At 38.3% G+C, this 22,623-nt stretch overlaps 1 protein-coding gene across 4 annotated transcripts in view; it reads left to right on the top strand.

Moving 5' to 3' along the window:
- The window catches only part of clec16a (C-type lectin domain containing 16A), a 226,728-nt gene that overhangs the window by 28,613 nt on the left and 175,492 nt on the right, over window positions 1-22,623 (top strand). For all 4 annotated transcript variants that reach the window (XM_051933606.1, XM_051933607.1, XM_051933608.1 and 1 more), the window contains exons 7-9: window positions 3,320-3,494; window positions 20,788-20,841; window positions 21,261-21,374. In XM_051933606.1, the coding sequence (XP_051789566.1) occupies window positions 3,320-3,494; window positions 20,788-20,841; window positions 21,261-21,374 (343 nt within the window). The remainder of the gene's footprint in view (window positions 1-3,319; window positions 3,495-20,787; window positions 20,842-21,260; window positions 21,375-22,623) is intronic.

The raw sequence follows: 22,623 nt of genomic DNA on the forward strand, positions 1-22,623 counted from the left end.
AACGGAATTTTACCTGTATTTTGTTGGCCATGTCAAAGAAGCATTGAGTAAGCTGTGCAAAATATTTTGCAGCTACAAAATCATATAGACGAATGTCTTCACACATAAAGTCAATGCAAATTATGTCTCATTGTCTAATGCAAGCAGAAAGAATATATTGCTTCTCACTGTAGAAAAATTTGGTTTGGCTAGGGAGCTTTAAACACAGTTCAGATAGTGCACCCTCTTTCTATCTTATTCTAAAACCACTGAAAGTCTGCCTCAAATGTATGACTTCCCTATCTTTTTTTACTGCAATATACTGGTCAATTTTAATGGCCTGTTGCGCATCTGCCAGTTCCATTTTCTCGGTATGCTTTGAATGTCTGGCGCTTGGAAATAACATCATAAATATTCCAGCATTATGATAGAATTTTTAATACACAAACTAGACTTTTTATGTTCAAATTATTTTCTTACTGGAGTTTTACAACATGTTATACTCAATGTGGTGTCCTACATTTATCAGTGCTGACCGCTAATACCTAACCTGTATAAGCATGAAATGGCCCCATATCCACAACCTTTACTTTCAGTCCTGATACATGCCTGTAACACACAGTTTCAGCTTCTAGCACCCTTATTCACCATTTTGGCATGTAGGGGGCATTCCACAAATCCAAACACCAATATAGTCCTCTTCTTCTTCTTTTGTCTGCTCCTGTTAGGGGTTGCCACAGCCGATCATCCAAAATTGTTGTCTGCATATTGATTTGGCAAAATTTTACACCGGATGGATCTCCTGTGGCTGGGTTAAACACCAATAGAGTCCAAAATGATAAAAACAAAACAAAGGCTCGAATAACAAAACTGAAATAAGTAATACAGGAAAGTAAAACTAAAACAGAAAACAATAAGCACCTCTGCTCCCCAGGCCTAACTAAACAGTAATAACAAATTGCTACTCAGTTACCTGTTTCTCAGCTCGCCTTCAACTACATTAGCCTGTGAGGCTACAACACATCACCCCCCTCTTTCGGTTGGGGGAACCTCATACCCTGTAATAGGGCTAATGTTATGACCTAATGTTATGACCTATAGGGTCTTGAATGACCTCCTGCTGTGATGGTAGCGCCCTCTGCTAGTCATATAGTGTGATATGAGGATGTACAGTACAACATGATATACATGAATATAAATTAATAACTACCAAATAGTGAAAACAACATCTCTCATAAAAACTACAGCTTGAAAGATGGAATATACTAAAACTAGAGTCTCACTCTGAGCTGTACTTTTCAAGCTTTCTAGAGTCAGAATTTTGAAAGAATTTTTTCAACAACTCAACTACCATACATATGTAATACACGCATTTCTATTATGTTAATTTCAATATAATTTAAAATGCTCTTTTTTTAAACAAATATCCCATTTTTATGTTACTTTCCTCATGTGGCTTGTGGTGATGGCCGTGAGATTGGCAAATGATGTGAAAAATGTCCATGGCAATAAAAAAAAAAAAAATCTGATGTTGCTTGTTACTGAAAGTGTGCAAAACACTTTTTTTTTTTTTCTTTTTCTTTTTGCTAAATATTGTTAAATAGATGGGCGGTATGGTGGCGCAGTTCTAGCACTGCTGCCTTGCAGTGAGGAGACCTGGGTTCACTTCCTGAGTCCTCCCTGCGTGGAGTTTGCATGTTTTCCCCGTGTTTGCGTAGGTTTCCTCCGGGTGCTCTGATTTCCTCCTACAGTCCAAAGACAAGCAGGTTAGGTGCATTGGCGATCCTAAATTGTCCCTAGTGTGTGCTGTGTGTGTGTGTGTGTGCGCGCGTGTGCGTGCGTGCCCTGCGGTGGGCTGTAGTGTGTGCTTGGTGTGTGGGTATGTGTGTGTGTATGTGCGTGCCCTGCGGTGGGCTGGCACCCTGCTCGGGGTTTGTTTCTGCCTTGTGCCCTGTGTTGGCTGGGATTGGCTCCAGCAGACCCCCGTGACCCTGTGTTAGGATATGGCGGGTTGGACAATGACTGACTGACTCTTAAATAGATATTTCTGGAATAATCAGTGCACATTATCGATGGGAAACTAAAGCCTCATAGGACTAACCTTTTTAATTGATGATCCACCTCTCCCCCTTATTTGTTGGTCAAGAGTCTTGTCTTCAATTCAAAAGTCAATCCCATGTGACTTTAGTTTTCCACTTATGATGCGTGCAGATTATTCAGGAAGTATCTATTAAAGGTATCTTTTTAGGGAATGGATTACAGCAGTTAAAATCAAATGCTACTTGTCCATAATTATAGATTTCACTTCTCCAGAGCATGGTTATGCCGAAGTATAACTAAGAAAAATCTCATTTTTTTAATCACGTCCTTCACCAATTAAGATGGCAACATTTCTTGTTTTTTGTTGCCTTCATTCTTTTCACCGCTCTTCTTAGGATTTGATTCCTTATTTCTTTTCTATGCTTTCACCTTGTTGTAACCTTTCAACATAAAATTAATTTAACTTTGATTAGTTTACTTTATGAATGTCAAGATTTTTTTCTCCCCAAATTAAGCAATGTGTGTAGTGAGTGTGAGAGATATAATAGTTGCTTTAATAATACTGTTAAAAGATGTATACCATTCAATTTGAATTACAAGTATCGTAGTATCAATATTGTCCAGATTGTGAATTTTCTGAAAATTATTTTTTTTGTTTCTTTACAATTGTTTTATAAAATCATAGCAAATGCACAGAAAGGAAATCTTCAGAGCATTTTTCAAACCAAATAATTAAAATATACTATTGTAAATGCCCTCAGAAAGGCTTATGCACATTTGTCAGTCAGTAAAAGAATAAATAACAAATACAGAATAAATAGCAAATACAGAACATGCATCAAATGCAAATAATTTAAAGTATGGAATCATCCTTACAAAACAAAACTGGGTAAGCATAGACTACTGATGGGGATTGGTCAAAGTGGCAGTGTTGAAGGTGCTGTTATTTTTAATATATGACAACAGATCTGCACGTGGCTTACATAGTCTTATCATCAACCTTTTCAATTAGTTACTTCTACACTAGAAACTCAATACTGACACATTGACACCTTGCAATGAGGAGTTATATCCTCGTTAAATATGTCTGTGTTACCTTCAAAGGCCTTCTATAGATTAACTGAATAGCAACCACTTGTGCATGTGTGGAATAAAGTTTGTGTAGTGGTTGGTATATAACTTCATTATTTTTTTTTTTTGTTTGTTGGTATATTTTATAATTAACATGACAATTGTATTTCTTTTCTCATGGTCAAAATTAGTATTATTAATATTTTGTATTAAAATTTGTTTTTCTTAGGCACAGAAACAAAGGAAAGCTAAGCGATTTAGTTGCGGAGCATCTCGATCATCTCCATTATCTCAATGACATCCTGATTATAAACTGTGAATTCCTTAATGATGTATTGACAGATCACCTCCTCAACAGACTTTTTCTTCCACTCTATGTGTATTCTTTGGTAAACCATGAAAAGGTAAGAAGACTGTATACCTTCTTAATGTTACTTCAGTTACCAAAAATTCTTTCTGGTAGCTGCTGTCTGTGGACTGTTTTATGGGCCTGTGTCTCTGAGCATATTTGAATAGCTAATTTAGGATTACATAATGAAAATTTAACAAAGGTAAATGTGCCTTATGTCAGATTGTTTCATTATTACTTGTTCTAGATTAGGGGTGGGCAATGTCTGTCCAGGAGAGCCTCAGTGGCTGCAGGTTTTTGTTCCAACCCAGTTTCTTAATGAGAAGTCAATCATTGCTGATGAATCACTTTTTGCCTAAGTGACATTTTGATGCTTCATTTTAGTGGTCTTCCTTGTTAAGGTTCCTCATCCTTAATTGCTTATTTCAACATTAATCAGCTGCATTCAGTGTTTTAATGGCTCCATATTAGCAATTAGATGCAAATGACAAAGCAGCCAGCAGTTCTCCATCTAGCTTGTTTCCATTTACATCTGTGTGTTTGTTTGTCATGCACTGTTTGATTTAATAAAAAACTTAATAGAAAAATGTGACAGACTGAAAATTATCCATTTTAAGCTTCAAATCATTTAGATGATATCCTTGGAAAGGAAAAAAAATCTGCGATATGAGAACCTTATATTGCAGATTAACAAGCCATAAAATTAAATAAGGTCTGAGATTGGCAAGGATTGGTTTATAATTAAGCAATTGGATTAGAATGAAAACCTGTAGCCAATGTGGCTCTCGAGGTCTGACATTGCCCACCCCTATTCTAGATAGTTTCAAAATAAAAATTGACAAGAACATTTTTGAGAATAAATGGAAAAAAATGTGTCACACCTATTTTTATTAAAATTACTTCTTTAGCTTTTATCAAAAATAACTTAACTGTACTGTGTATAACTGATTGATTGATACTGTTTACACTGCCAGTTCACATTGTGCACTAATGGTGGAAGCTGCTGTGGAAACTATTTGCTTTTTAATGTAGTTTCTTTAGTTTTTAGGCTACGTTGATCTTTAGTTATTTCTTTTTCCCTAAAATTTCCCTCCCCTGAAATGTGCATATGTGTGTGTATAATCAATCTCTACCTTTACTGAAGGAAGAATAGATTGTTACCTTGTTTGAAGTAAACACTTGTTTTGTTGGGATTGTTCTAGTCACTCATGATGCCACACAGTAATTAAAAGTAGTGTGAAGAATAATGAAACAAACAAAGAAAGGAGTATGAAAGTATGTTTTTAAATATTAGAAAACCATCATCAACTGAAAATGTGGTAAGTGATGTCATGCTAATATTTGCTACACAGCAAATCCCCATGTTTACCAGTTTAATATACCTGTTTCTAGTAATTCAAAGAAATATTTAGTCATCAATCACAACTGTGCAACTAATTTAAATTTCATCTACACATTATTAAATCTTTAGTGGTAAATAACTGCTTATAACCATCTGTGTCCCTGCATGTAACTTAGTCAGCTTAGGAGCTTTCTTCACATAGTATTCTTCTTGCATTTAGCTGCTTGTCCTATTTCCACAAATCTTTGTTTTAACATTTTAGTAATTTTACTGCTTGGAATGTAGTATAGCCTGTTCTCTTGGTCATATACTGTATATCTGTATCTGAATTCCAATGTCTTTCCTGGAGTACTCCCTTCCTCAACATTGACTTCAGAAAGTCTAAGATAGCACTATTACAGTCTATATCATTACTAGTTTAATGTCCATTTTCCCGGTTTACCCAGATTAGCTAGTTGCCCTCAAATCTGGTTCCTCCACTCCCTGTGATTCTGGGCAGAGACCCAAACTTATCATCTGACTCCATTTCTAACATCTTCTTTGCCTTTATCATTTTACATATCTTAATCCAGTGTGGAATACCGGGGAGTGTACAGCTGCCCTAACCTGACACGGACAGGCAGAGACACGCATTTCCACACAACACGCTTTTCCTTTTCACTCCCCAAAGTACAGTACATTACATCCAGCACCACTACACAGTCCTTTCTTCAGCTACCAATTCCCAGTCCTTCTACCTCCACTCCTTCCTCACAAGCTTCGTCCTTTATCCTCCTGACTCTGGCTCCTCAAATGGAGTGAGGTGGCTCCTTTTATGATGGCCCTGGGAATGTTCCAGGTGGTTCATTAATCGTACCTGAAATCATTCCCAGGTGTGGTGAGAGCCCAGTTCTTGGAGCAAGCAAAAGTGTGCTCTGAAATACGGTCACTGCAGTTCTTAAACCCCCAACTCCCCACTGCTTATCCCCTCATAAGGCATACATCAGAAAAGCAAGCATTTTTTGGAACTTTGCTTCTCAGGGGACCATTCTGCCAGGGAGGCTGAAGAACACCATACAGGCATGGCACATGTACAGTAACATGTTTTAACTTTAGATGATATACTGCTTGAACTGTCATCCTGGGAAAATCAAACTGTTTTGTAAACAGTAACCCTATCTATTCTAAATGCTTCCCCTTCTGATCCTCGCTCTATTTTTTGTATTCTTTACACCAATGGGGTACATGGGTAGAGTTGACATCGACGCTCTCAGAAAGAGCAATGGTGCTTTTGTGGATTTTATTTAACATTCAGATGATATTGGCTTTAGTATATTAATTTCAATTAAATGTAGAATTGAATCGAAAATGCAATATATTGCCCAGCCTTAGTCACTCCCCTTTAAGATTTTATTTTTGTCCAAAGTCTTTCAGTATCTGTTTTGTCTATCTTAGTGGGTAAAAAAGGCTCAGACCTTAGTAAGATCTAAAGTTCAGTAATTTATTCTACTTAATACAAAATGATTAAATAACTTTTCGAGAGGCTTTGATATTAAAAACAATCAAAATTTTACAGTGTTTGTAAACTAGAGAAAGCTGGTTCTAAAAAGGGTGAAAAGATAAAGACTGAAGTTTAAATAAGTTTCAAGAATAAACAGACTGCAGCTCAAACTCCTTGAGTTACAATATGTCAATATTGCCTTAATATTTGCTGAATTATGTTTTGTTAACTTTCTTTCTGAATTTAAGGATTACATAGTTTCAGTATTTATAAATTACTGTATCTCTCATAAATACAACATAAAAAGAGAAACAGCTGATGACAGTGCCAAACTGTGTTAGACACCTTGTCTAACTGCAGGTAGAAATGAGGGAGTAGTGTCTTCATACTTTTGCATATTTTGAGTTTAACCATTATGAAGTGAAACACCCAAAACAGTGCCTAAATTCTTACTCCTCTGGAGTAAAATGGTTTGATCAATACTATCAAAAACTGTATTTAAGTCCAAAAGCATAATAGTGAGAGTCAGGCCTATTTCCATTGAATGCATTGGTTGGAAGCCTGGTATATAGTTTTTGAAAGTACTTTCATCTAAGTCTAATCTTTTTTTCTTTATTAACAGAATGTTTTAGTTGTGTCCTGTGAATCTGACAGATAGAGGGTAGCTTTCATTTTAGAAATTCAATGTTTGATTTGCTATTCTGTCATTAACTTAATTTAAATTTACTATAGGGTTAGATGCAAGGTTTGATGTTATAATACAGTGCTACTCTACCTGGAAGCTGACTGTGTGTGTCTGTAAAATTATTACTAAGATATCTGTAAAGTAAATGCTGCGATATTAATGTGAAATGTGAAGAAATGTTCAGATTTCTTATTTTTAATGTTAGATCTTTTAGTAAATAAAGTTTGAGGATGTTTAATATTTCATGTATTAATGTAGAGCAGAAATTGTAGTATATGCTTTTAAAAGATTTCTTGTAAAGTTTAATACTTTGCATTTATGCAAAAGTAGTGAATATGCAAGTCTGATTTCTATATTCATCATGTTTTTTTTCTAATTTAAAATAGTATGTACTGTCATTAAACCTTGATGAATCCCATGTCATGTTTAATTTCCTTTGATTTGAAGGGAGCAGCTTTACATGCAGAATTTGTCACATACAAAGTTTTTATTTATATTATATTTTTTTCTCCAAGCCCGGGTTTGTGATTTTACAAATTTTAATATATTTTGAAATAATGTTAATATTTTAATACCTAATACTTAAGGTTGTGAAGTAAGATTTTATTGGCAGGGAAATGAGCAGATCAAAGATTATTAGTCCATCTTATTTTATATATTAGACTTACCCAAAGTAACTAAACATGGTGTCGAGCATCCTTTGTTCAAATTTCGTGTACAGTCATCATCTGCATGTAGTTTGTATGTTCCTCAAGGGTCATCATGGGTGTTTCTCCATATCCCCAATGATTTTCAGGTTATTTTAATTTAACTATCGTGTGAGTGTTGGAATATACAACTGTGGCCCCTCTGTTTGGCTGGTGCTGGTTCTTACATTGCAGTTGATGCTGGTGTGATGTGACCATCTCTGCCAGCCCAACCATACCTTAAATTAAATTGATGTGTAAAACTTTTTTGTTGAGCTAAGGTTCCTAAATATGACAGTGTCTGTAAATTAATAATGTACCTATGCTTGATTAAGTTTGAATATTTAACAGTAGAATGTCAAAGAATTTAACATGAACTAGACTTTCTGAATAACACTGTTTGTAAAAGCATCTCTTTCCGTTCGTTTTCTGTTATTTCAAAAATTTCAGTAAGATTCTTTCAGCATTGTTTAAGGAAGTTTAATTATTAGTATTTTTAACATTTTAATATTATTTAGAGATAACTCCTGTATATTGAGTTGTTCAGTAACATTCAGGGCCAGCTCATGGAGTAAAGTGATGAGGCAATTGTCTCAGGCGGCACTTTGGTACACTATAAAATAATACCAAAAAATGTCAGTTAAGTGTGAACCTTGTTATTTATCTATGGTATATGATATAATAAGTTTTCCCATTAACTTTTACATAGACAGGTTGACTTTTATTACAGCCAGCAGATGACAATCTTATGTTCATTCTCTCTCTCTCAAGTATCGTTTTCAAGTCCTTACTTATGCTGTTTCTGTTTGTTGTTTCTTTTGTAATCCAAGAAACCTTGTCTGTTTAATCCTTTTCTTGGCTACAGTTCATCCTATTCAAAACTCTTGTGAATACTTGCATTTAGAATCTTTGTGAATAATAAGACTTTGGACATGTTCTATCTTGTGAATGAAAAGTTTTTGCACTTTTTCTTGGTTTTCAGTATGCCTGCTGTTAACATTTTTTCTCTTCAAAATCAGTCACTGGTTGCATGTGTCATTTATCACCTTCACAGAAAGTTTTGTACGTGTATGTGTGTATGGTTATATTTACAAGTGGGCTTATGAAGACTGAGAAAACCGAAAGGTTATCGCCATTTCAGTGCAAGCCATTAGATTAGTTAGATCTATTTTACTGATTAGATCTGTTTTAAGCATTTAAGGCATAAATTAAATGCACAATTATGGTAACATAACATTTCAAATATTACACTTAAATACACAGTTATTCAAAATATATTTAGTCATTTTTGTGGCATACTATATTGAGAAGAAAATGTGTGGAAAACTTGATCAGATTTGCATAAGGATAAAATTTAACACTTTGTGACTTTCTGTTCAATATGGGAAATAGGAGTTCTTGCTAAGTAGCTTAATTTTTTTTTTTTAGTACAAACTAGTGATTATGTTTAAAAGTGACTATATTCTCTAATTTGAGGTAAATAAAGCAGTGATTTAGATACATTGCTTGGGTTTTATTTTGAAATATGCTAGACCAGCAGATGTATTGTTTAAGACTTGCCTTGGCAATATCAAAGTTGCTTTTCTAATAAATCTTCTAGGCTTAAGTATAACATCAAGTTTATTCAAAGCAGAACACAAAAATAAACAAAATATTAGATTGCACAAATATGTATATGAATGAACAATATGCATAAAGTGGGCAGTGTTTTCAGCAGGTAGAGATAAAAAGGACTACTAAAAGGACATATTAATGGATGCAGCCTTCCCTCTGAAAAAATGTGTTCTGATCATATGGATGAATGCATATAGAATATTGTTAGTGTTATTTAGTATTCTTGTGTGAAACGTGTTATGATATAGGTTTTTTTTTTTTTGTTTCTGGTCAGCTGCCTAATTTTAGTGTAATTCTACCCGTTTGCAAAAACTAGCAAGAACTAATATCATAACAACAGCAGAACATGAGTGAGAGTGTAATGTTACCACAACAGGCTTAGCCAATCCTTCTCTGTTTATGTGGCAGCCTTGAGGACTATGATTTTTGTAACCTTGAATTTTGCATTTGAATAAAGTGGTATTAAAAGTTCACCAGACTCAATTTTAAAAACCACAAAAGCGGAGAGCACATTATGAAGGGTAATGTCTTACCACGAGCAGCCAGGATGTTCACCAAAAAAAAACCCTCATTCATTAAAGTATGTTCAATTCAGTTTATTCAATTTAGTGCCCTTTATGATGACAGGCACAGAGTGAGCATATATTTAGCTGAAAGTAAGATGACTGAATATTGTAGTTTTTCTTCACTTTTCATCCAAATCCATCTCAAAAACTTCAAAGCACTTTTTTCTGAAAACACATATCTTAAATTTACATTTTTGCTCAAACTGTAATTGAAGTCTTAAGGCTACTTCGTTGTTAGTCTGACATTTCATGTCAGTTTAAGTTTAAGTAGAACTGTACTTTTATTCATATATAAAAAACCAGTATGCTGACAACAACTGATCACAGTAACAAAAAAAAATTCTATTGTAAACATCAACTATGTTCATTTTAACAGTGACTACACAAAAACTTGAGAGTTTTACGAAAAAGTTAGTTCAAATGAAAGCTGCAAGCTGAAACGAACGATTGATTACTTTAAAGAGGAGCAGTTAGGTATTATTGTCTAGTGTTGAGCCTTTGGTGCTCTTTACTATGAAGATACCGGTATTCATTTTTCAGTCTGTGATATTTTTGTTTTTCTTTGTCAGAGGTTTTCTGAATTCTCGGAAATTTCTCCACTCCTTTGTAAAAATAATCAATAGTGTTTGAAAGCTAATTGAGCACCATTTGCTCCAAGTACAATGTTACACCGCCATCATATGCAAGTTGCAGGATAGGATAGCTTTATTGTCACTGTACAATACAATGAAATATCGTTTGGAGCCAGCCTATGGATGCTTTAGATAAAAGTATGTAAGAGTACATAATACACTAAGTAAATGTTAAACTGTGAGAAGCACAGTTACTATTAACAGTTCCAAATAGACACAGAGTAAACGTAAAGGTAAACATGTAAGCATAAATAGATAAATAATAAATGAAGTCTCAAACAAATTAAGTCACAGTGAAGATTATATTCACTGTAATGGTTCTGAGTTTCACATGGGTCATGTAGTACTAGGGTGTTGTACCGTGTTAGCCATTATGAATGTAGAGAAAAGCCAAGCAAAATGACACCTTTTATTGGCTAACTAGAAAGATTACAATATGCAAGCTTTCGAGGCAACTCAGGCCCCTTCTTCAGGCAAGAAGAAGGGGCCTGAGTTGCCTCGAAAGCTTGCATATTGTAATCTTTCTAGTTAGCCAATAAAAGGTGTCATTTTGCTTGGCTTTTCTCTACATGGGTCATGTATAAGTGTGTGACTATGTGTGGTTGATGCAGATGTTCAGTTGAATCAGTTGTGGTTACTGTTATAGGAAGGGGCAGTGATTGCTGTGCATTTAATAGGCTGATTGATTTGGGTTAAAAGTTGTTCTTCAGCCTGGTAGTATGGGATTGCAGGGTTCTGAAGTGCCTAAGAGAGGGGAAGAGGAGTAAAAATATTAGTGAAAATATCTTCCAGTGATGGTAGCTGAGTAACAGTAATTCTCTGAGCCATTTTGATAATACGCTGGAGGGTCTTCCCGTTCTCAAAGAGGTGCAGCCTGAGTACCACGCTGTAATGCAGTATGTGATGACAAACTCTATGGTAGACCTGTAGATGTTAACCAGCAGTTGTTATGGGAGTTGTGCTTTCTTCAGGCTCCTCCGAAAGAGAAGACTCTGAAAATCTTTCTTGGCCATTGCTGTTGTGTTTTTTGTCCATGACAGGTCCCTGCTGATGTGGACTCCCAAGAATCTGAAACTCTGGACTGTCTCTACCTTCATGCAGTTAATGCTTATGGGAGAGTGACCACTGTAGTTCAGTCCCCCTGAAGTCCAGATTCCTTTGTTCCTTTGTTTTGTTGGAATTAAGTGCGAGGTTGTTGTTCTGTCTCCCAACTCTCCACATTCTTGACCACTTCTGTAGGTCAGGCTGCTTTGTCATTATTGGAAATCAGGCTTATCACTGTGCTGTTGTCTACAAACGTTATTATGATGTTAGTATCATGGGTAGGTTTGCAACTGTTTGTGAAGAGGGAGTAAAGGAGGGGGCTCACTACACAGCCCTGCAGTACCTTAGTGTCAAGTGCTACTGATGGTAAGTGCTTACTCTTACACACAATTTGTGGTCTGTTAGTGAGAAAATCTAAAATCTAGTTAGATTTTTTTTAGTTTGATACCCAGTTTGTTGGGGTGTTGGTGTTGAAGGCAGAGCTGTAGTCGATGAACAGCATCTGCACAAAGTTGTCCCTCTGCTCCAGGTGTGACAGGGCAAGTAAGACAGCATCCTCAATTGACCTGTTTGCCCTGTAAGTGAACTGGTATTGGTCCGGGGAGGTGAGGATGTTGCTCTTAATGTGTCTGAGGACAAGCTTTTCAAAACACTTCATAACAATAGGAATCGGGGCAACCGGGCAATAATTGCTCAGAGACCTCTCCACTGCCAGTTTTGGAATTAGGGACGATTGTAGCAGATGACTCATGATCCGTTCCTTCCCTTCTTTCATACTCCTCTCTTATTGTGGTACATGTAGATTTTAGTTTCATCTGTCCAAAGAATGTTGCTCCACAATCAGGCAGGCTTTTCGAGATGTTTTATAGCAAAGTCTAATCTGGCCTTTCTGTTTTTGAGGGTTACCATTACGTGCACCATGTGGTAAACCTTGTGTATTTACTTTCATGAGTCTTGTCTTGATTGTAGATTTTGACAATGATATGCCTACCTCCCGGGGAATGTCTTTGATTTGACCAGATGTTGTGAAGGTGTTTTTATTTCACTAAGGAAAGAATTCTGTAATCATCTGGCACAGTTGTCTTCTATAGTCATCCAGGTCTTTTAATGTTTGCTAAGCTCACCAATGCATTCCTTCTTTTTAAGAATTTACCAAGCTGTTGATATTGTCACTCCTCGTGTTTCTGCTATCTCTCTGATGGGTTTGTTTTATTTTTTCATTATTTTTTTCCCCAATGAAACCCTGATTTACTTGCATTGACATCTCTTTGGACCAATATTCAGAATTCAGAGCAACAGCTTGCAAATGCAAATTCCACATTTGGAATCAAATCCAGACCTTTTAGCTTCTTAATGAAATAATGAGGGAACTGCCTATACCCTGTGACATACAAAAAAATGCTGTTATTCCTAAATCATTCACCCAGTATGGATTTAACTAAACAAACCTCCTATGAAGAAAAACAATTTTGGACGGCGTTTTCCCTTTCCCGGACGCGGGTCACTGGGGCCCCACTCTGGAGCCAGGCCTGGAGGTGGGGCTCGATGGCGAGCGCCTGGTGTCCGGGCCTGCACCCATGGGGCTCGGCCGGGCACAGCCCGAAGAGGCAACGTGGATCCCCTTCCCATGGGCTCACCACCTATGGGAGGGGCCAAGGAGGTCGGGTGCAGTGTGAGTTGGGTGGTGGCCGAAGGCGGGGACCTTGGCGGTCCGATCCTCGGCTACAGAAGCTGGCTCTTGGGACGTGGAATGTCACCTCTCTGAAGGGGAAGGAGCCTGAGCTAGTGCGCGAAGTTGAGAGGTTCCGGCTAGATATAGTCGGACTCACCTCGACGCACAGCTTGGACTCTGGAACCAATCTCCTTGAGAGGGGCTGGACTCTGTACCACTCTGGAGTTGCCCCCGGTGAGAGGCGCCGAGCAGGTGTGGGTATACTTATTGCCCCCCAACTTCGAGCCTGTACATTGGGGTTTACCCCAGTAGATGAGAGGGTAGCCTCCCTTCGCCTTTGGGTGGGGGGACGGGTCCTAACTGTTGTTTGTGCGTATGCACCGAACAGCAGTTCGGAGTACCCACCCTTTTTGGAGTCCCTGGAGGGGGTGCTAGAGGGCATACCTTCTGGGGACTCCCTCGTTCTGCTGGGAGACTTCAATGCTCATGTGGGCAATGACAGTGAGACCTGGAAGGGCGTGATTGGGAGGAATGGCCCCCCCGATCTGAACCCGAGTGGTGTTTTATTATTGGACTTCTTTGCTCGTCACGGATTGTCCATAACGAACACCATGTTCAAGCATAGGGGTGTTCATATGTGCACTTGGCACCAGGACACCCTAGGCCTCAGTTCGATGATCGACTTTGTGGTCGTGTCATCGGACTTGCGGCCACATGTCTTGGACACTCGGGTGAAGAGAGGGGCGGAGCTGTCAACTGATCACCACCTGGTGGTGAGTTGGCTTCGATGGTGGGGGAGGATGCCAGTCAGGCCTGGTAGGCCCAAACGTGTTGTGAGGGTCTGCTGGGAACGTCTGGCAGAGTCCCCTGTCAGAAGTAGCTTCAACTCCCACCTCCGGCAGAACTTCGACCACATCCCGAGGGAGGTGGGGGACATTGAGTCCGAATGGGCCATGTTCCGTGCCTCTATTGTTGAGGCAGCTGACCGAAGCTGTGGCCGTAAGGTGGTCGGTGCCTGTCGTGGCGGCAATCCCCGAACCCGTTGGTGGACACCGGCAGTGAGGGATGCCGTCAAGCTGAAGAAGGAGTCCTACAGGACCCTTTTGTCCTGTGGGACTCTGGAGGCAGCTGATAGGTACCGGCATGCCAAGCGGAATGCGGCTTTGGTGGTTGCTGAGGCAAAAACTCGGGCGTGGGAGGAGTTTGGGGAGGCCATGGAGAACGACTTTCGGACGGCTTCGAGGAGATTCTGGTCCACCATCCGGCGTCTCAGGAAGGGGAAGCAGTGCAGTGTCAACACTGTATATGGTGGGGATGGTGCGCTGCTGACCTCGACTCGGGACGTTGTGGGTCGGTGGGGGGAGTACTTCAAAGACCTCCTCAATCCCATTAACATGCCTTCCAATGAGGAAGCAGAGCCTGGGGACTCAGAGGTGGACTCCCCCATCTCTGGGACTGAGGTCACCGAGGTGGTCAAAAAACTCCTTGGTGGCAGGGCCCCGGGGGTGGATGAGATACGCCCGGAGTTCCTCAAGGCTCTGGATGTTGTAGGACTGTCTTGGCTGACACGCCTCTGCAACATCGCATGGACATCGGGGACAGTGCCTCTGGATTGGCACACCGGGGTGGTGGTCCCCCTCTTTAAGAAGGGGGATCGGAGGGTGTGTTCCAACTACAGAGGGATCACACTCCTCAGCCTCCCTGGAAAAGTCTATTCAGGGGTCCTAGAGAGGAGGGTCTGTCGGATAGTCGAGCCTCGGATCCAGGAGGAACAGTGTGGTTTTCATCCTGGTCGCGGAACAGTGGACCAGCTCTATACCCTTAGCAGGGTCCTGGAGGGTGCATGGGAGTTTGCCCAACCAGTCTACATGTGTTTTGTGGACTTGGAAAAGGCATTCGACCGTGTCCCTCGGGGAATCCTGTGGGGGGTACTCCGAGAGTATGGGGTACCGGCCCCCCTGATAAGGGCTGTTCAGTCCCTGTACGATCAGTTCCAGAGCTTGGTCCGCATTGCCGGCAGTAAGTCGAAACCGTTTCCAGTGAGAGTTGGACTCCGCCAGGGCTGCCCTTTGTCACCGATTCTGTTCATAACTTTTATGGACAGAATTTCTAGGCGCAGCCAGGGCGTTGAGGGGGTCCGGTTTGGTGGGCTCAGGATTGAGTCACTGCTTTTTGCAGATGATGTTGTCCTGTTTGCTTCATCAGGCTGTGATCTTCAGCTCTCTCTGGATCGGTTTCGCAGCCGAGTGTGAAGCGGCTGGGATGAGAATCAGCACCTCCAAATCCGAGACCATGGTCCTCAGCCGGAAAAGGGTGGAGTGCCCTCTCAGGGTTGGTAGCGAGATCCTGCCCCAAGTGGAGGAGTTCAAGTATCTCGGGGTCTTGTTCACGAGTGAGGGAAGAATGGAGCGTGAGATCGACAGGCAGATCGGTGCGGCATCCGCAGTAATGCGGGCGCTGCATCGGTCTGTCGTGGTGAAAAAGGAGCTGAGCCGCAAGGCAAAGCTCTCAATTTACCAGTCGATCTATGTTCCTACCCTCACCTATGGTCATGAGCTATGGGTAGTGACCGAAAGAACAAGATCGCGAATACAAGCGGCTGAAATGAGTTTCCTCCGCAGGGGGTCTGGGCTTTCCCTTAAAGATAGGGTGAGAAGCTCAGTCATCCGAGAGGGGCTTAGAGTAGAGCCGCTGCTCCTCCACATCGAGAGGAGTCAGATGAGGTGGCTCGGGCATCTGATCAGGATGCCTCCTGGACGCCTCCCTGGTGAGGTGTTCCGGGCACGTCTAACCGGGAGGAGGCCCCGGGGAAGACCCAGGACACGCTGGAGGGACTATGTCTCTCGACTGGCCTGGGAACGCCTTGGGATTCTCCCGGAAGAGCTAGAAGAAGTGGCTGGGGAGAGGGAAGTCTGGGCATCTCTGCTCAAGCTGCTGCCCCCGCGACCCGACCTCGGATAAGCGGGAGACAATGGATGGACGGATGGATACCCTGAATATTTTTGGTAAAAAGATAAAATAACAGTAACTTTATTCATTTGCAAATACTTCATGTTCCTTTTTGGGGTGTCTGAATTTAACTAAAGTAAAGAAAAAATCTAAAACATTCATTGTGTAATAAGGAAGTGTTCACATGCTTTCAACCAGCACTGTATGAGATGCATGAAGTATATGATTGTTGCTGAGATGGTGTAAAACAAGAATTTCTGATTTGAACACCTGTCATTGTCTTTTCTCGTAAAAAAATGTTCTGCCTACCAAAGTACAGATAACAAATTGCTCACAGTTTGTCTAATAAGCTTAAATGCCATAAATCAAAGTCATCTTTAAATAAACACTGGACATGGCTACTTACTCCTTGGCTAAAACCTATGCAATTGCATGATAGTAGCAGGTAGCAGTTACTCAAATGAGAGGTACACTTTCTCTCCAATTCTCTTCAGTTACATTCATTTACAAAATAAATAAATAAAACAACAAAGGTTTTAAATTTTACTGAAATTACATAACATTCCATACAAATAGATCAATTTTACAAGAATAGGATTGAAAACAAATCAACCCCCACCCCTGAGAAAGAGAGCATGGGCAGCAGAATAAAACTTAGACCTAGTAAAAATAAGTAAATAGATAAATTAATAAGTGAATGTAGATAAATGGAGAAGAAAAAGAAATGGGGAGAGAATCTGCTTCCTCAGTGCTTTAAAAGCTTATTTTAAAATGTTATTAATTAGATCCTGCCAGGTTTTGAAAAATGTCTGCACAGATCCTCTGAGTGATTTTTTCCAATTTCAAATAATATATAACATCAGTTACCCACTGACTTAAAAGGGGAGTGTTAGGATTCTTCCAGTTTAGCAAGATAAGTCTCCGTGCCAATAGTGTAGTAAAGGCAATCACAGTTTGTTTGTCCTTCTCCACTTTAAGCCCATCTAGGGAGTACACCAAACACAACTGTTAAAGGGTTAGGAGAGATTGTGACACAAAGGCTGTCTGAAAGGCATTTAAAAATTTTGGTCCAGAATGATGTTAATTTGGTGCAGGCCCAAAACATGTGACCCAGTGAGGCTGGAACTTGATTTCAGCGTTCACAGGTTGGATCTTGCCCTGGAAACATTTTGGACAATTTTAAATGAGACAGATGAACTCGATATATAATTTTGAGTTGAATAATTGTACGCTTTGCGCATATGGAGCTCGAGTGAATTCTCTGCATTGCTACCTTCCATTCCTTTTTTGGAGATGTTAAGTGAGAGATCCTTTTCCCACCCTCCTCTTTGAATGGGAGGGACTGTAAAATGGTTTTATGTATTGCAGAAATGCTGTCTAAGTCCTCGAAACTGGGCAATATTTTTTCCAGCATAGAGTGAGGTGGGAGGTGAGGAAAATTGGGCAGGTTCTGTTTAACAAAGTTTGTAATTTGAGGATAGTGAAAGAAATTTGTTGCTGGAAAGTTAAATTTAGAATGTAATTGTTGGTAGGATGCAAAGATATTGTCTATGTACAGGTCTCTAAGTGATTTAATCCCAAATGTTTCCAGACTTTAAAAACTGCATGTGTTTGCGAGGGTTGAAAAAGGTGGTTCGCGTGCAGAGTTGCCACTGATAAAAGACTCTCTATCTTAAAACGCTTCCTACATTGGTTCCATATTCTGAGTGAGTGAAGCACAATTGTGTTGAAACTATATACGCAAATACGGTACATCGGCGGGTGGATTCCCGGAGACTCGTTATAAATTTGATTAACTTAAATACGCAATAAATGTTTATGTATATTATATTTTTAAAAACATTATTGGTGAATAAAAATATACCTGGTAATACATAAAATTTTTTGTTAAAAAAAAGATGACTACACCTATGAAAAAACGTATGAAATATGACAGCGCATTTAAGTTGAAAGTTGTAAAGTTCGCTAATGAATCAAATAACAGTGCAGCAGCTCGTCACTTTGACATCAACGAGAAACAAGTACGAGAATGGAAGAAGGCTGAAACATCTTTAAAAGCCATGCAGAGAACTAAATGTGCCAGCCGTGGTCGATCCTGTAAATGGCCGAAACTGGAAGAAGAACTGGTCACTTGGGTTAACGAACCTCGTGCATCTGGTTACATTGTCACTCGTGACCTGATACGTCTGCATGCTTTAAAATGGGCTGAGAAGAATAAAGGTGATGCTGTAGACTTCAAGGCGTCGAGATCCTGGTGCACTTGTTTCATGAATCGCCACAGTCTAGTCCTACGAACAAAAACGAAGATGGCTCAATGGCTTCCTCGAAATTTAGATGATAAAATTACTGCCTTCCAAAGCTTCGTCATTAAGCACCGAAAGAAACATGAATACCCGCTCACAAAGATCGCAAATATGGACGAAACGCCTGTGTTTTTTGATGTTGTTAGTAACAAGACAGTTAACCAGAAAGGAGAGAAGATTGTGTTCGTCAAGACAACTGGTCATGAAAAACAGCATTTTACTGTTGTGTTATGTTGCCTTGCTGATGGGACAAAGTTACAGCCAATGGTGATCTTCAAAAGAAAAACGTTGCCAAAGAAGGAGAAATTTCCCCATGGAGTGGTTGTTCATGTTCAAGAGAAAGGGTGGATGGATGAGGATGGCTGTAAAAAGTGGATTAAAGAGGTGTGGAGTCGTCATCCTGGTGGGATGTTACGTGAACGTGCTCTTCTTGTGTGGGATATGTTTAAATCACATTTAGCTGACGATGTTAAGTCGGAGTTAAATAAAGTTAACACAGACATAGCAGTTATCCCTGGTGGATTAACTTCCGTACTTCAGCCTTTGGATGTGTGCCTGAACAAACCGTTCAAGGACTTAATGCGCAAAAAGTGGCACACTTGGATGCTATCTGGGTTGCAGACATTTACCGCTGCTGGTAACATGCGTGCTGCACCTTTGGCAACTGTGTGCAGGTGGATTGTCGAGGCGTGGGCTGAGATCAATCCGGAGATTGTGATAAAATCATTCAAAAAGTGTTCCATCAGTAATGCCATGGACGGTACGGAAGATGATATGTTATGGGAGGATGATGATGATGATGTGCCTCTCGCCCAACTTATCGATGATACCGAGGAGTACAACATGTATGATGATATGATGATATGATTTGTCCAGAGGACTGGAATGTGTTATTCGGTGGAGAGGATAGCGATGATGAGGAATTCAATGGATTTTAGTGCATAGTATTAAATTCATATATATTAGTGTATACAAGTGTTTCAGTGTTTACATAGTGATTGAACCTTGACAATTAGTCAGTGATTGTGTATATACCCGTGGTAATTGTGTCTCAAAGACAATATAATTGTTATTCAACTGATAATTAGTAAACTAATTGATATGAATTATTAATCATGTATTGTTATGAAGTTATTTGTGAACAGTATTAAATTGCTCTGTGCTATTGTATAATAATTTACCCGGGATCATTGTAAATAAAATTATAATTATATATTAAATATAAAATCTTATTTTTTTTTTGTTTCATAATGGATCGAACCTTACTATGCTGAACAGTAACTAATTATTCATCAAATCTTACTAATCCTAATCTTTAAATTCAATTACGATACTCATTCATCTTAATTACTGTACGGCAGCGGTAAGAGGATTGGCGATTTCTTCATTCAAGGATTTTTTATAGTGACATTTACAGTCGGTATTTTATTTTAAACTTCCCAATAATTTATTATAAATTTTATTAATAAAATCAACAACTAAAACACTTTTTTTTGAATAAATTCTTTATTTAATTTATAGTACCGGCATGCAAAGTTACTTCTTCATCTGAAAGATGGCGCTGTGGTTTCATCATTAATTACTTCCGTATTCATCAGCAAAACCGGCATTGCGCTGGAAATCTTGAATCTGAAACGATACTCATTGTATAAGCCGACCCCCAAACTCTAAGCAAAAAATCTAGGACGAAATTTTCGGTTAATATTCCGGAATCTACAGTATGTCAAAAATTACAATAGCATGTGTTAAAGAGGAAATAAAATCCAATAGGTAACCACAAAAATCTGAAAGGTGTATGCTTGATTAGAAAATGGTAAAAAAAAAAAAAAAAAATACCCTGGACTGGAAGATTTATAAGGTGTGTACTGAATATATACTAAAAGATCAGTGTGTTTTCATTAGAAGAAAAAATATGAATAAAGACTTTCCTGGACTATCTAAGAGGGTACTTTTTCAACATTTACAGTGTGAAAAGAAGTAAAAGACAAGTCATGCCAGATTAAATCATCAAGCATATTCTTCTGCAAGGAAACTGAGAGTGTGTCTCTGTTGGTTACATCATTTTGAAATCTGTGTGTGCTTACAATATTGTTGTAAAAATCAGAATATTTGCAGTTTATTGTCAAAAAAGGGAAGTTTGGGCTTTGAAACCTTTCTGCACCTGTTGTTGCAAATCATTGGGGCAGCACTTATTTTTTCAAGTATGAGCAAATTTAAAACTCAAGTGATTTGTAGTGATGTGCGCATCTCACAATGGACATAAACAACGGTGTGTATGGTTTAATGTATAAAATGGGACTTTAATTTTTTGTGATGTGTTTGTAAAACTTGCATCTTGTTGTACTTACACCTCACATTTTATTTTTATTTTTCAGGATGGTGATCGACCTACAATAAGCCCTCAGGTGTCTCTCTACCTCCTTTCACAGGTACATTCACTTTCCCCCTGCTTGTTTACCTTAAGTGCCACACGGTTTTTGTATTTTTGTCATATTATTTAATTAAAATATTTTTGATTGAAAGCTAAATCTGAATTAATGTATTATTATTTTTGTAGTAAATTTTAAATTAAATACATTGGCCATCATTGTAATGGAGTAAAACAGTATGAATCTAGAACATACAGCAGCTTTTGAGGATCACAGTGAAACAGATGCAGTTTGTACTCAAACTCCATACATACTGTACCTTGCTACTTCGCAAATAAAACTGCATTTTTTCAAAAGAATTATTCTTTTATTTATTTAGTTTTTGTTTTTTTATTTCATAAATACTGAAATTGTTACTTGGTTTCATTTCATATGCATTTGAATTCTTTATATCTAATTGTTATTTTATTGTTATTCAGGTGTTCCTTATAATACATTATGAACCACTGGTGAACTCCTTGGCAAATGTTATTTTGAATGGTGACCTCTCAGTCTTTTCCCAGCAATCAGAGCAAGATGTGCAAAAAAGATTTGTAAGTAACTTAAGACTTTTTTTTAAATCTAAGTTCAAAAAGCAAATATATGGCATTCTGAATTAACATTCAGAGATGTCTCAGAATGAATTTCAGATATCTTATAATGCAGTTCACCATTTAAGATATTTGAAACTCATTTTGAGATATCTCAAAATAGGTCCCTTTACATTTTCTGATTATCTACAATACATTTTGACATATACCAAACTAACTTTGCATGCATTTTAAAATATCTGAAATTAATTTTGAGGTATCATAAAATCACTTACTGTAAAATTTCCTATTTTTCAATTTTCAATGAGATTTTCCTGTATATTTTAAGATATATTGAAATGCATTTGAAACACAGTACTTCAAAATGAGCAGAAAATTATTTTGAGATATTTTGAAATGCATTACAGATATACATCTGAAAAATGGAAGCTATTTTAGGATATCTGGAAACGTTTTTGAGATGCTGGGAATTGTAAATGATTGTCTGATACTATAAAATAAGTTCCCAAGTTCTGGTGTCTATAATTTATTTAAAATATTTCAAACTTAACTTCCTGTTCATTTTGAGATATCTAAAATTAATTTCAAGATATCTTAAAACAGACAAGAAACCCAATTGAAAACGAAGGCAGTTTAACAGTGGGTCATTTGGAGATATATTGAATTCCATTTCAGATATCTCAAAATGCCTGCAGATTTATTGTACAATATCTCAAAATGTATTTGAGATATCATAAAAAGTACAGGAACTTATTTCAAGATATCTTGAATTCAGTTTTGAGATATCTTGAAATTCATCTCAGATACCGCAAAATGAACAGTGTATTATATCAAGTTATCATGAAATACTTGTTAGTTCAGATATCTGTAATTTATGTAAAATATTTAAAATACCTTTCCAGACAAATATTTTGAAGACATAAACAGTATTCAGTTGAAGTTAATTTCAGGTATTTTTAAGTACATCCCAGGCTTCCTGAGTATAGAAAAAATATATACCTCAATTAATAAATTTAGTGATAAATACATTCAATCATTACCCATATGTTTATTCAGATCCTCTGTCCCTGGGATCCCCAACCCATCCTGACAAATAGTGGCTGCAAAGCATGAACCAGTTATGGCTGTGATGCTTGGTTTATCACAGTGCACTATTAAGTGCCCACCCAAACTCTCTGGGTCAATTTAGAATTTCCAGCTGACCTCAGATGTTCTGCTTCAGGATGTAAGGAAAAAAACTGAGTAGAAAAAT

This window comes from Erpetoichthys calabaricus, chromosome 11, assembly GCF_900747795.2.
Source record: "Erpetoichthys calabaricus chromosome 11, fErpCal1.3, whole genome shotgun sequence".
NCBI lineage: Eukaryota > Metazoa > Chordata > Cladistia > Polypteriformes > Polypteridae > Erpetoichthys > Erpetoichthys calabaricus.